The following is a 15,080-nucleotide window of genomic DNA, read 5'->3' as shown; positions in this document are numbered from 1 at the left end:
TTACAACCGCATGTGATGATTTAAGCAGCAGAGTTCCCATCAGATCTCTGGAAATGATTACAGGGTTTTTCATGTTGTCACCATGGAGGACAGTGAAAGTGTTAAATCAGTGGGATTTGAAAGATCAAATTCTTACCATTCACAGAAAATGGAACCGCAATGTCTTCCCTCTGCAGCTGACATATTTTAATGCTTCCCACATCCTTGCATCACTAGGCTTTTGCAAGTAAAAAAAAAAAAGATAGGTTTGCACAAACCTACCTGATGTAGTCAAATGAGGTACACAAGGGCTACCTGAAGCACAATTTAGAAAACAGTTCTTATATTTCGTATATGTCTGGAAAGAAATACAGCTTTTTGTATTGGGCAATAATTTTGTCCTGTTTCTGGTGCAGGGTTTCTTTGGTTTTAATTTATTTATTTAAGTGACTGCTCCTCAGTTGCACTTATTTTAGCAGTGTGGGACCAAACTTCTCTGCTACTACACTACTGCTATCAGCTGAGTTACTGTTATTGAATTAAATCTAGCTCACTGTTTGAAAGAGCAGAACCTGGTGAAATAATGAGTACAGTATTATTATCATTATTATCATCATCATCATCTTGACAGTGTTTGTGATCATGGCAAACTATGCTAGAAGGTCTGTACAAACAGAGAAAAAGATGGTTCCTGCCTTGAAGAACCCACAGTTTAAGAGAGTCTCAAGCTGCAGCCCTTCTAGCTCATTGTCTGTTTCCAGGGTTGTGCATTTTGCCTCTTGCAGGATCCTCCCACATACCTAAAACCTCCCTTACCATTGTAGTGGTTAAATACGTTGTGAGAAGCAGGCAAACAAGTTGCCTGTGTGCACATTTGAAGTTGCTGTTTCTCTGATGACCTTCTTTCATGCTCTTTCATCTCTAAATTTAGCTAACTGCTGAAGCTGGAGCCTAGCAGACTCCGTGACACAGGAAACACTAATGCAGAGACTGTATACAATCACTCTCAACAGAACAGCACAGATTACAAGACAGTGTAATTACTATTCTGTAGCCAAATGAAGTTTATTTTATGAAATTGCACCTTTTCAAGTCTAATAAAACAATAGAATCATTCATTCAAGACCAACACATGCAGCACAAAATCAGAAGTACTATTTAAGGGTTGACACTCAGAATTTGGAAATCTGTTCATGTTAGGATTGCTGTATTTGAACAGATGACATTGTAACTGCCAGTCACAAGTACACTTTAAATCTGAAATGTAATCTTTTAAATAGTTGCCTCAGTGCCACCTAATGAGAACATACTGGAGAATCATAGGAAACAGTTAAGAGGGTGAAATAAAGTATTGAGATTCAGATAAGTACTGTTCAGAAACAGGTACTGTGACTGAGACACAACGATGAAACTATACGAGTTTTATGAAATTGCAGAAAAGTTACACCATGTTAAATTCTGGTTTGTTATTTTCGAATACAAGAAAAATGGAAAAATAGGAAATATTCCATACTGTTCAGTTGAGATAAATGACAAGCAGTTTTATTCCCTGGATCACATATATAAAATCAGATTAAAGTATTAATAAACTTTGTGCTTATATTGATAGTTTTGAAGTTTTTAATCACCCTAGCTCTCAGAAATAATATTTCCAGTATTCTAGCCAAAAAGCTTTCCCTCTTTTTTGAGAAAACAGCACAAGCGCAGTCCAGAAACTTTGTTAATATTTTCTTTAATAAAGCAGGCGAGATGTTCTTCCAGAGTAAAGATGCAAAGCTCCACGACTAAATCAATACCCAGTCAAAATATGATACTGCAGTTCTGCAGTACATACAACTGACATGACATGCAAGGGACTTTAAAGTAATAAATTACAGATATGAGATACAGTACAACAGTCTCAGATACATATCTTAATGCCTTATTAGTTTTCCTTGGTAATTTGCAATGCATATAATTTTTCTATCTGATTATTGTTATCCATGAGCACTATGAACAGGTAATTTTTGGAGAAAAAGAATAATCTCATGTTTTAAATGACAATTTCTCTTTCAGTATATTCTTAACAAAACACAAGACAGGACGATGATTTGACATTTTATCTAACTTACAAGTTTCTAACTTGATGAATATACTAAAATTCTAACTATCTCTGCACTATGATCAAGTAGCAGAGACAACATATTTGAGATGTGGAAGGACATGGTACAGCCAAAGCAGATTCATTTACTGGAATTTGCTCTGTTCTTATTCGTATAATCATCTCTCTGCTTCTGAAGATTTTTATCACGTCCCATGGCATGATACGCATTCAGCTCATCAGTATTCACCGATCAGAAAAAATTTCTTGGAAACTCCCAAAATCTTTACAGACTTTTACTGCTGTTTTAAAATATACAATATTAAAGATACAACTAACTTACAAAAATAAAAAACCTGTACAAATCACACTCTTCCATTGGCAATGAGACCGTTCAAGAAAATATCAATGTGATCCCTGAAACAACCAACTAGAATAGAAATCAAAAGACTGATGCTTAAAAAAATAAAAAAGAAGTAAAAACATTTTCTCCCGCCAAAGTACTGGAATCTTTGAAGGTTTATGTATCACAGAATATAAAATTTTTCTCTCTGTCCCCAGAATATTTTTTTTCTCTTTCCACAGGCAGCTTTTGAACAGATTCCCATTTTTGGTGGTGTGGCACAAGCCTTGCTTAATGGGTTAAGGCTAGAAAAGCTTGAAAGACCTAAATAAATCAACAGCCACCTAATCCCCTGGCATTCATGCAAACTCAGGGAAATAAAATAAACCTGAAGACAGGCATGCATGCTGAATTCCATAGTGATTTTCTATGAACCTTAAAATTAAACCAAAATAAACACCTTTTGTAAATGTTATGCATTTAAGATCTTTCATCTAAATAGTCATCTGACTGTTTGCATCACTCGGTTGTAGAGAGGTATGATGCTATGCCTGCTCATAACATTCTAGTATTTTAACATTTTACAAGGCACAAATAATCTCCAAAGAACTACATGACAGCTTTTGAACATGTAAGGACATGGCAACTACTATGTAATTACATGACAATTAACTCTTCAATTCAGCCTCTGACACAGACCTTGTAAAATCTAAGACCAGCAAATCACACATCACCTCATCTTTGGAATACGGTACTTCACTCCATCTACAGTTACAGACTAAGCAGCAAATAACTACCATTTCTTACCTTCCAATAAGCACAAGCTTCGTCATGCAATTATGAAGTTGTTGCATAGTATAATGTATATGCATCTTCAAAGCAAATAATACTTTCTTTTTGCTGCTGTTATAGAGTGATATACTAGCATTCCTTCCTCAAGCTAGCTCTGTGTGGACCCTGCAAGAAGAGGTGTCCACTCACCACTGGTTTAATTTTCTGAATTCCAGCAGAGGTTAAAGGGATCAGAGAGCACAAAAAAAACCCTTATCTACTTGAAAAAGCTCTTATTAAATGCACTAGCTACTTGATGGGGAAGAAATACACTTTTCCATAGAAGAACAAGTTATAGAGTTTATTATAAACTTTCTGTTGGTTAACGCTGCTGCACCATTATGTTTTCTTCACTAGAAATATGGAAATTGTATAGGAATATATGTAAACAGAGTTTATAGAAGATAATAGCAATGAGACATAAAGTGCTTTTAATTATGAATATTTCATTTCACTTTGCAACCTTCCCTGGTAAGTTATCATACTCAAGCTAGTTTTAGTTCAACTGGCTCAGGTCTACACTATGAAATACTGTTATTTCCCTTGCACCTACTGTTTTAACTGTGGTTGTCTCAGTAAAATAAAAAATAATTCATGCCAGGGGAAGTAGAAGTAGACAAATACAAAGAGGGGAACAGGTGAACTGGGGACTCTCAAGGGGAAAAAAAAAGGAGACAAAGGGAAATAAGGCTCTGTTGTATAGCTTCCCATTCTCAAGGAGTTTGTCACACAGCCTCCTGTGAGCGCTGAGGAACAACTACACAAACCTCTGCCTTGAACACACCTCAGGCTATTGCTGGATGAAAATGAAGAAACTAGGATTCCTTAAGGGAGAACAAACTTACTACCAGGATGATCCTTTTAATCTTTCTGATATTCATTCCCTACTTCTCTAATCACAGTCTCATAAGAAACAGTACCTTTTCCTACTCAGAATACCCAGTCAAGCATATTTTGTAAAAGGACGACATTAAATCTGGCTTGTCTTTGCTGCTTCAGGTCTGATGCCAAGTATCTACACACTTCCATTATGGTACCTAGCACATACTATTCTATGTTTTGGGAAAGCAACAGTTCTATAGCAAAAATGCTCCTAAGTAAAGTAACAGCATAACTAAGAATAACACTATATTAGAACTGGGTTTTACTGAGTCCTTATTTAAGGCAGTTATTAAAAGGTGTATATTATTTTCAAAAAGGTCAAATTTGTGTTGCCTTTTTTTTTTTTTAATTTTAATTTAGGCTTTTGGCAGCTGAAATGGGTTACCTCTATCTATTTTCTGCCCTTCTAATCCAACAAAGTGTCCAGCCCGTGGAATCATAGGAATTTGAACTGAGTTGTAATGACTGACTTCCCAAACTCTCCCAACCTGTTTCTTTAGATGTCCAGTGGGCTGACAATAGCAAAGTCAGAATCTTTGCTGTTGTTACTGCTGTCGTCATCAGGGCTGGAGCTCAGGTTGCTGGAGGAGGCTGAAATTGAACCCATCAGTGGGTCAGAGAATATCAAAGAAGAACGAGATGGAGCTTCTGGCTTCACCACTGACTCCTTGTGTGCCTGAAGGGACTGCACCGGCTCCGGAACAGCACTTTTACTTCCTTCCTCTTCTTTGGAAACCATAATATAGTCATCAGCACTCTTGCTCTCACCAGTGCTTGAGTCAGTCGTAGTCTGTGAGACAATAGCACAGAAAGGACTTAAAGTGTGTACCAATTTTACCAAATAACAAGTTTTATGATGCACGTCAGGGATATGGAAATGGGACAAACGAATAATTATTATCCAAAAGTAGCAATGTCCAAATAAAGTAAAAAATAAAGCGGATATTAACTTCAGATGATGTAATTTATTTGTTATTTACAAAAGCATAAAATGTAACACTCTAAAAATACTTTATTTGGTATAGCAGTCTTACATGTCTTATCATCACAGTGCATCCATGTAGTGATCACAGCAGCTAATTATCAAACACATACTTTACAGCTGTGAAGATTTTCAATAATTATATTGGTTTTCTGCAGTAATTGGAAGTAGTTTTGAGTAGAAGTACTTTTGAGGAATTTTTTGCTGGTTTGCATGAACAATGGCACTTTGGATCTTGTCAGAGGAATGGTTTGATATCAAATTTCCTAGTAAAACCCTGACCTGTGGAATCTGAGCCACACTTAGACCGGTTTAGTGTGAACCAGTTTGTGTTCAAAAGGGCTTCTAGGGTTAGCATTGTTGAATATTTCCTTACTCTTTCAGAAAATAAGGATTTGGGAATCCCAATTCTGCCTGGTTAGACCTTGGGAAATGTGTGTCCCTGAGTATTCAGGTAGTGGATAAAGACCACACATCAGTGTATCAGAAAACTCCATGATGTCGCAATCTTATATTCCATTATACTAGCCATATTCAGGAGAAACCCAGCTTTTCCAATCAGAGCTATACATAATTAGAAAGGAAGACTGCCATATAAAATGGGATTTCTCATGTGTTGAAAACTGGTAGTCTTTTAGCTTGGTTGCAACCCAAAAGGACAACGCTTTGTTTTCTTCTGCAAGAGAGGCATTCAACTCCTGTCCAGTGCTATGTTTCCCTAACAAGAGCATGACTGCTTTCTTGGTTGCTTCCACACAATTTTTTTTCAGAGTAATAATGCAACCTGCCAAGCAGCCTATAGGTACAAGCATCCTGAAGTGGTGTGACACTGAAACCAATATATTTGATTACATGAATGCAAGACTGAGAAAAAGGACAAGTAGAGGGGCAGCTGGGGAAGTGTGTATGTCCACATATGTAGCAATACAAGCCCTTCAGCTGTGACTCCTTCACCAAATAAATTTAAATTCACTTTGGTGTAAAAGAGACATTGTGGGTATTACAGAAAAAAGAGAGCAGTTACAGAAGAGAACAACAGGAATAATATGAATGACATACACTTGGGTCTTCAACATAAGTAAAACTGGAGTATGGAGATCATCACAAGCATCAGCAAGTGATAAGTGGAGTTACGGTATCCATGCCCTCTAGTAAAACTTATTTTGCCAAATTTATTATTACAGTTGAAAGTTATTTTCTTGCTTTGATAACTTATTATTATAGATCAGAACTTCTTGAAAGGGGACTGTAGAGTAGCTCAGGGAACAAAACCCATCTGAGATTAAGAATGACTGTACAATGAAATGAAGGAGCTAGAAGTCTTTGGTTGTCATTTGCATAGCAGCTACAAATTGTTAAAAGTCACAAAGCTGAATGGGAAAATGTATTCAAATACAGAATTGTGACCCAAATTTGTATGAATAAGGATTCAAATATCTCCCTTTCTAGTAAATTTTGAAAATATTCTGGTTTAATAATTTATAATTTTTGCATGTTATCTGCAAGTATACAGGTATAATTACAAAATATAATATAATATTATATATTATGTAATTAATATTATTATAAGTATAACGTACAGTATTCTGTTTTGTATTAAATTAATTTTAATACTTTGCAATTCAAATGGAAATATCTTAAGTCCAGAGTATTTCTTTTAATTTTACAAGTCCCAGTGTAAGACAGTCATCACACTGATAGAAATTTACATCTATTACTTTTTGATACATATTCATTTTCCTGAGATACAAAACCCAGCAGATTGCTTTTAGAAATATCAACAACTAGCCTTTGCTGAACACTATCAAAATTGATCTCAAAACTTCCTGATTCACGCAGAACCAGAGCAATTCAAATGTCAAAAACTTCAAGCAGTTTCCATGAAGTTAAAAACGAACAGATCCATTCTACAAGGAGAGATACTTCAATGTTTAAACACTTCTGAGCTGGGACATCATTTGTTGTTAATTAGCCTTTTGCTTTCATCTTGTCTGTTTGAAATGCTGTCTTCATGAGCTGTCAGTCAGTCAGCTGCCATCTCCAGGGGGTGAGGACACAGGCAGCACAAAACCGTGGCTCTGCTCCATCAAAACAGAATCATAAAATAGTTTGGGTAGGAAGGACCTTTAAAGGTCACATAGTCCATCTCCCACAGCAAGGCACAGGGACATCTTCAACTAGATCAGGTTGCTCAGAACCCTGTACAACCTGACCTTCAATGTTTCCAGGGATGGGGCATCCACCACCTCTCTGGGAAACCTGTTCCAGTGTCTCACCATGCCCCCAGGGAATGCAGTACAGTCTCATTTCGCAAAATTATTCCAATTTATTATTCCAACCTATCAAGAATGCTCTGTTTAAGTCTTCACACCTGAGATGGTGCCTCCTTGTGCAGGGTAACACAATTCTTACCTAGTGACAGACCTGCTCATCAAGATCAGTATTTTCCTCACTGGCACCCTCAAAGATAACAGGGTGTCTTGCCTTTGGCAATGACCCTCAGGAAGGGCCCTCCATCATAAACACTTTGTATTGCTGTTGCAATTTCCTAAATTCTGCTTTCAAAAATGCACTCTTTTGCAGTTAAAAAAAAATCACCCTGCCCTTTAATAAAAAAAGGAAAGAAAATTACTCATCCCAATTCCTTGTCGTTAGTGTTATGCTTTGTAACACTACTTTTCATGCTACCCACACTTTTTGGTTTGGTTAAGGAGACCCATACCTCACTGAAGTACCAGAGAAGCAGCAAAGCAGAGATACTGACTCCAAAATGCTATAAAAGGGCCTCCTGTAAATGTTTGCCTATCCCTGGCATACACTGGTATTTTGGTACTGATATTTCCAGAGGTAAAATACCTCCTTCCTTTTTCTTCTGCCTGTTTCTGTTTCAGGAAACTCATGCTGACGTGAAGCATGTTTTTTCCCATCTGCTGCCACTACTGAATAAATGAAAAATGACAGAATTATACTTCCAGTAGCTTTGAAAGTTAACAACCTTACGCCCGTTGCCATATGGCTTCTCCAAACAATTTTTCTTGATGAATATAACCACTAGGACCAGGCTTATTTCAATTGCCTTCACACTGTGAATGAGTTAAAACTAACTGCAAGGATACAATTCAAGAAAGCTTAGAAGAACAGCAGCTCGTTTTGCCTCCTTCTTTGAACAGACATAAAGGCAAGATAATGTGTTAATTATCATTCATTATTTAGCAACAGAAGCCTTCTGTTTGTCAACTGCATACTGCTACCAAAGCCAAACATTCCAAAAAATGCTCCATTTCTGTGAGCCTTTATCTTAACTTTTTTTGCATTTTTAATTTTGCAGCTTTCCTTTCTAAAGAAGGGCTATACCCTTTATCCTCACTTTCCAGAAGGGGATTTTGAGGCAAAATAGAGGAAGAGCACTTTAAAAAAAAGCAAAAATGATAATTTATACTTATATAACAACCAGGCACAAAAGACCAGATTTTATCTCAATTACAGAATAGCTACACCTGTAACTTTTCCAGCTGTCCTAGAAAATATCCCTGTAATTGCAGCACAGAAAAATCTCTACAGTATAAATCACACCAAGCAGAATTACATGCATTACCAAAGTCACAGAAAATGTAAATACAGTAAAATTTACTTAGCAAGAAATGCATTCAATGGTGTAGAAGTGGTTGTTTTTAATCCCCTTTCAGCTCTCAGTAAGTACTCCCAGCAAGACCCAGGGCACCAGGGCAGCCCATTTTCTTCAGCAGAGCTAAAAGCCTGGGCTGTGGCCTGGTTTGGGCCAACAAGTGACCCCATAAATTAACAGTCTAATTTCACAACCCACTAAATTCTGCAGTTTTATTTTCATGTTTTTTATTAAAAGGAGTCCAAAGCTTTCCTCTTTTCGTTTGATTTTAGCCATGGTGGTTAAAGATGATGGACTCAGAAACAGCATGGACTAACTAGGGGATAGTGAGACAGACAGACAAAGTATCCCGAACTAACTAGGGACACTAACAGTCCTCCTGGACTGTCATGTCTAATTCTAATCTTTTTCTTTCTGTCAAAGGGGCTGTTTCTCATTATCACAATTGGAACTTCCAGAAGATAAGGGGAGAGGAGGCTAATCCATGTTAATGTCCTGCACCTCCAAACATAAACCATGCAGTGCCAATGCATCATTAATCCTCTGCAGCAGCTCAGCTTGTACAGCCTCTACTCACATGGGCCATAGTTGACTTACAAGCAGCCTTTGAAATTGTGGGACCCACAGATGCCAGTCAGTTCCTGGGGCTGCATGTATATATCCTGACTACACGCTGGGATAAGAACAAATGTCATTGTACATCACCCCAAAAATTTCCATTGGAAAGAAACCTGTGTAGACAGGGTTCACCTGCTCCACTCACAATACCCAAAATGCAAATCTCCAGCACCCCCATGATACACGGTTTAGACCAGTCTCTGAGTAAGGGTTTCTCCAACATGAGTAGGGTCTGCACACACACATACAGCATGTTGTCATGTTATATATCATTCTACCTTCCAGTTTCGAGAAGTGAAAAATCATCAGAAAAACATTATTTGCCATTTTGGGAAGAAAGCCAAAGGTACTCTGTATAAAATGCCAGGAGATAAAGGACAAAAATAGGAGGTCATTATATGAACATTCCAATATGCTACATCAGTTTAACCTATCACTTAATTATGTCAGAAAGTAGTGATTGTAATGACAACAGCTAAACAAACAAGGGAAGCTTTCTATCAAAGCTTTGCTCTTTGAAGGTGCCATTACTAAGTATAAAAAAATAAATCTCAGTATTGCTTCTAATACTGAAATACAATTAAAATATGTTTTTTAACACAGAGTGTTCTAACTCAGGGGGATTGTGTGCAATAAATCAAAATGACCCCGTGTCATTATCTGAAAATGAATAAATACTTCCTCTAGTTCCTAAGTAAACTTGTCAAAAGTAAACTGATGGCAGGCTCAGTTAGACTTTTAGGTGATAGTGCTGCCGCTGATTTATAAGTGTGAATTTCAGCAGTGGGGTGGCAGACTTAACAGAACTCCAATATAGAAATAAGCATATACAAAAGTACTTGTTTTTAAGATATTGTTTGAGTCGGACTGAGTCTTAGACAGAGGACTTTTCAGCATCAAAGGAAAATACATCTGTCTATGAACTTGTCCTATGACTGTATGCTTTCTATGTGAAAACATTGTTTACTGATTCAAGGAGAAAGTCAATACAATGAAGTAGAAGGTAAAAGCAACCTCCTTGCTACTTCCTTTTTGGCCCTAGCCATGAATACACTGCAATGCAGTTAATCAGCTCTTACATAATGGGATCCTGGAGGACAAGGACAATGAAAATAATCATGTGGGAACATTTGGTATGGGAACATTTACCTGCAATTTTTACATTTTTTTGTAAGAAATTAATCTGTGATTTTGTGATTAAACAATGTGAAAGAGTAACTCCCCCCAAACACCACCTAACACTTAGACTTAAATATCCACATGTGGAGCATAAGGCTACAATAAAAATAATTGATGGGAGTAGGACACTGGCTAAAGATACACTTCCAACCACTCTCCATAAGCACCAGGAATGCTGGTGTGTCCCATGTAATATCTGGACACGCTAGAGGAAGTCTCCAAAAAATGGAAGGCCACCAACGGCCTGCTTGAGATGTTTTTATCTTACCTGTTGTCCTGAGATGAACTGTTGCTTTGTTATAACAGGTCCCTTTAGGACATCACCTGCCCCCTTGTTCTGACTGTTGGAACAGTAGTGATCATCAGCAATAGTGATTTGCTCATTTTCTTCAGCTTCCAGCTGGCTCTGGTTGAAACGCAGTGAACCCTTCAGGATATCCTTGATCTGTTTTGAATGGGAGGGGAAAGAATGTAAGTTAAAAATTTGGAGAAATTCTGTATTTTCTAAAGCTCTGTGCAGAATGCTTTCATAAACCATTTCCCCAAAATATTTGCTTTGAAAAGACAGGAAGCAAGTCAATATTCATATCTACATTGATTAAAGATACAAATAACTGTTAAATGTGGTTGTATCAGAATCTGGAAAACAAGAAATCTAAAGAGAATGAAACTGTTAAGATTGTTTCCTACCTCATTATACGTTTAACATATGCCACATTTTTCCTCATAAAATGTATTTTGAGAGCAGAGGACAGTATAATCAAAGTTACAGATGCTCAGCAGCATTCTCATTTTATGTATGTAGTAATTTTTCTCTAATTCGATGACATTAAGTGTTGTCACATTTAAATAATGGGGACATAGGCACGGTTACTGCCTAGCAAGTACATTTCCATTAAGAAAGATGACAGCGTGGCTTAAGTCCAGCACTCAGGGTTGCACTTCTTCAGTTCTGGTTCGAGGCCTCCAAAACTTTCACAGGAGCAAATACTGAGCAAATAATTTGAACTGTTTATAGCTGAACTTTACCTTTATAAATAAAAGTACATCACAATGCTTGATGCCCTAGTAAAACAGCTACAAAAAGACAAAACAGCAGTATACAAAAAGAATAAAATAGGAGAAAAAAATAGAAAGGATGAATAGCCCTGAAGGGCACAAGAAGGTTAAGCTAAGCAACAGTAGTACCTGCTTCAAACCAGCCAAGGAAACCAGAATTTCATCTTCTTTTTCCAAGTGTTCTTGTAAAATGACTTCCTGAATATTTCCTGCAACATCAAAAGAAAAAAAGGTAAAGAGAGAAAATACCCTAAATAAACTCTTAACGTGCTGTGAACCTACCACTGACTGATGCTTTCAAAAACAAAATTCTGTGACCTGCAAACATGATTCCACACTGAAACCCAGAGGCTGACAACCTGATTAGCTGCAGAGGTGAGGTCAGCCTGAGCCTGGCACTACTGCCAGGAGGCTTCCAGCAATGCTCTGCTCCTGCAGAACTGCTATTGTCCCTGTGTACCAAGGGACTCGGGTTACTACTGGTCCCTAGAAGACAACATCAGCCTCTGTGTTACATACAGCTTTGAATGTGAAGATGCTTTGGAAAGCATTCAAGAACATTTAGAGGAATCTGCTGCATCTCACAGAAAGGTTTAAGGTAGGAGTTCAGCAATCTTCATCTTAATCCCATGGCCACTGCAAATGCTAGAATGCTCTTCTTCTTTATAAAGAGACTATAAGAGGTTTCATGCCCTTCCCAATTCTTTCTTTTAGATAAAAGACCCAGGGCTGAACAAAACTTATTTGACAGAAGGAGCAGTGCAGTACCAACAATTCTGAAGACTCCTGCCTTCCATACCCATAGTGTGGTCCTTTCAAGGATGCATTTCAGGACCCTGGTATACAGTGTTTGTAGGAGGCAGGACAACTCCAGGCAATGCTACAGTCCAAACTAGCACAGAGAAACTATAGCTTCAATAGCTCTGCAGACTCTTTAAATGATGTCAGATCACTCTCTGGCCTCGTAGCTCCTACTTTCTTCCTCTTTAAGAAAACAGCAAAGATTCCTGGTGACAGATTGGCAGAATGAGATGCTACCTGTCAACTAAAAATGACAGGATACTCCTTTGTGCCTCTCCTGTTTTACATACACATTCTGAGCCCAAATTCCTCAGTGACACTCATTTGGGAAGAATGCTTTGCTGCTCTTGAGTATCTGTATCCCAGGTACTTCACAATCAAAAACTTTAAACCATTAATCCACACCTACATTGCTTTTGTTTGTTTTTAAAAACATCCTGCATGTTCAGGGCCCAAACCAGTGAAAAGCCAAAAGTGTTGTAATAGATGATCCTGACAAGGATGAATATGATGACACCGCCAACTCTGACATGAGTTTTCAAGTAAAGGCATTGAGTAATCTGGCATGAGTTTTGTGTTTACAGAATAAATAGCAAAAGAATGAGATGTGGGAGACAGTACAAGAAGAAAGATTAAAAGCAGAGAGGTGGATTTAAAAGCTGTGTATAAACACAAATTTGAAATTGAGTGTGGACCAGAAATCAGTAATGGGTATAAAGGAAGAATGGAAAGGGCAAAGAGGAGAAAAGATCCAAGCCTACATACTAACTGAACTGCTAAAAAAGCAATCTGGAAAGTAGAAGGAATAAAAGAGGCTAGAGCGATGAAAGGCAATAGCTGACAAAAGTCAGGGTGGTGCATCAAGGTCAAGAGCATCAGTGAAGGTAGGAAACCTCAGGTTTGCACCTCAGGCAGCCTACCTGAACAAGGAGATCTATGTTCACGTTACTTAGCATGCATTATTTACCATATTACAGTGGCAAGGTCTGCAACAATGAAATCAAATGTAGTACAATTGAATGATGTCTCGTACAAATTTTACGTGAGAAAGACACTGCATTATGAAGGCTAGAAATAACAAAATCCTAGACCTTTCTGCAAATATGTAGCACCATGAATTGAGAAAAAACATAATGCTTTTTTTACACTTTACATCTAAATTGTCTAGTCTCTCAATTTGGTAAATAAAATACATTCATATATATGCTTGATCACAGCCCGAATCACTCAATTCAACTGTCTTTTCCATTTCTCAGCATTAAAAAGAAAAGCATTCCATAGTGTTTGATCCCAACATAAATTAAAACCATACATTAAAGAACTAAGGCATGTATACTGACTAAGCTGATGGACCAAGAAAATAATTCAAAACAAACCTCCAACATGCTGAAGACTAGATGAAGGAAATCTAAAAAATCAGGAAAATAAGAGCAAGAGAACAAAAGCTGAAAGGCATTCCACACAATCTGAAAATAATCTACTATTATTACTGTTCTTTAGAGATGTTTTATAAGTCAGTATTTAAAAAAGATGCAAAAGAATCTATCATCCCTACAAAACCCAGCTGTAACTGTGTTTGAAGAGCCAGCACACTGAGAATTTCTAAGAACTTATGAATGGATCCATGAAAGTTAGCCAGCAGTAAAAATTAGTAAAAATGTTTGTATCATCACATACTTTGTCAAGATTAATGCCAGATTTTAATATTAGTTTCAGAAAAAAAAAGATTAAGAGAAAAAAGGTAACAGCAACATTTTCTAAAATTGAACTGTGGAATTTCTGACATCTTTTCTTCCATTTGCTCTATCCTTAAAGTACAGTATGATATATGTCTTGGATATATAGGGTCTATTATTTTTAATCAGTTAAATCACTAAAACCTATTTTGGAAAAAATTCCACTAGCAGTTTGCTCTAAGACACAATTTTGGACTCAAAGAGCACATTTCCACTTAAACCCAGAAAAATGCCCCAAGATGTAAATCCCTGTAATCAGCCACTCTCCCTCTGCTAGTAAATAACAGCTGTGACACAGGGGCATCAACTGGGATATCCTTCTCTAGTACAACAAAACGGAAGGTTTCCCTGGGGAATTGGCAATGAATATTTCTTCTTAAATATGTCCTTGAATTTCTCCTGCCCTCATCCCTTTTGAATGCAAAGTTTTTTAACTATCAAATAAGTGGAAACCAAATTTATCAGTGCTCATTCTTCTTCCCTGGCTAACGAGGAGAGATGAATTTAAAAAAAAAGTCCTCAGATAAGACAAGTATACCGTCCCTGATTTTGCATGAGTGCCTCCTTGATCACATCTTTGAAATCCATGTGGACTGCACGGAGAGGTGGGAAGAAGATGGAGGGTAGGAAACTTGGTATGTACTCTGCAGCCGCCCTCTAGCGAATGGCTGTGCCAGGATGCAGCACTCCTCACCTGGGGGACTCTCATCCAAGCCTTTTCCCACTGCTGGGGAGATCTCACAGGGCAGTCAAGCTGCTGAGATGAAGAGGGAAACTAAGCTCACAAGTGAAGACAAAAGCTTTTTATTTACCTTTCTGTATCTCAAAAGATACCCTTGTAAGTACAAATACTTTAAAAATACTATTTCAAGAGTTCTAGGAAGCATTTTTGATATGATATTGCTCAGCTGAGGGACTTTTACATTAAGCTGAGATGTATAATTTAATTATTCTTCCTTCACAGA

The 15,080-nt window shown here is 37.4% G+C and overlaps 1 protein-coding gene across 3 annotated transcripts in view; it reads right to left on the bottom strand.

Annotated features, from left to right (window-relative positions):
• Positions 1-1,019: 1,019 nt before the first annotated feature.
• TBC1D5 (TBC1 domain family member 5) overlaps positions 1,020-15,080 on the bottom strand; it is a 289,772-nt gene continuing 275,711 nt past the window's right edge. For all 3 annotated transcript variants that reach the window (XM_018075719.1, XM_018075718.1, XM_018075720.1), the window contains 3 exons: positions 11,708-11,787; positions 10,788-10,964; positions 1,020-4,905 (listed from right to left, as the gene is read on the bottom strand). In XM_018075719.1, coding sequence (XP_017931208.1) covers positions 4,612-4,905; positions 10,788-10,964; positions 11,708-11,787 — 551 coding nt within the window. In that variant the 3' untranslated portion in view covers positions 1,020-4,611. The remainder of the gene's footprint in view (positions 4,906-10,787; positions 10,965-11,707; positions 11,788-15,080) is intronic.

This window comes from Manacus vitellinus, unplaced genomic scaffold (assembly GCF_001715985.3).
Source record: "Manacus vitellinus isolate BGI_N305 unplaced genomic scaffold, ASM171598v3 scaffold_3_pilon, whole genome shotgun sequence".
Taxonomy (NCBI): Eukaryota; Metazoa; Chordata; class Aves; order Passeriformes; family Pipridae; genus Manacus; species Manacus vitellinus.
Note: the sequence above shows the minus strand (reverse complement) of the source record. Positions and strands in the feature narration are given on the sequence as shown.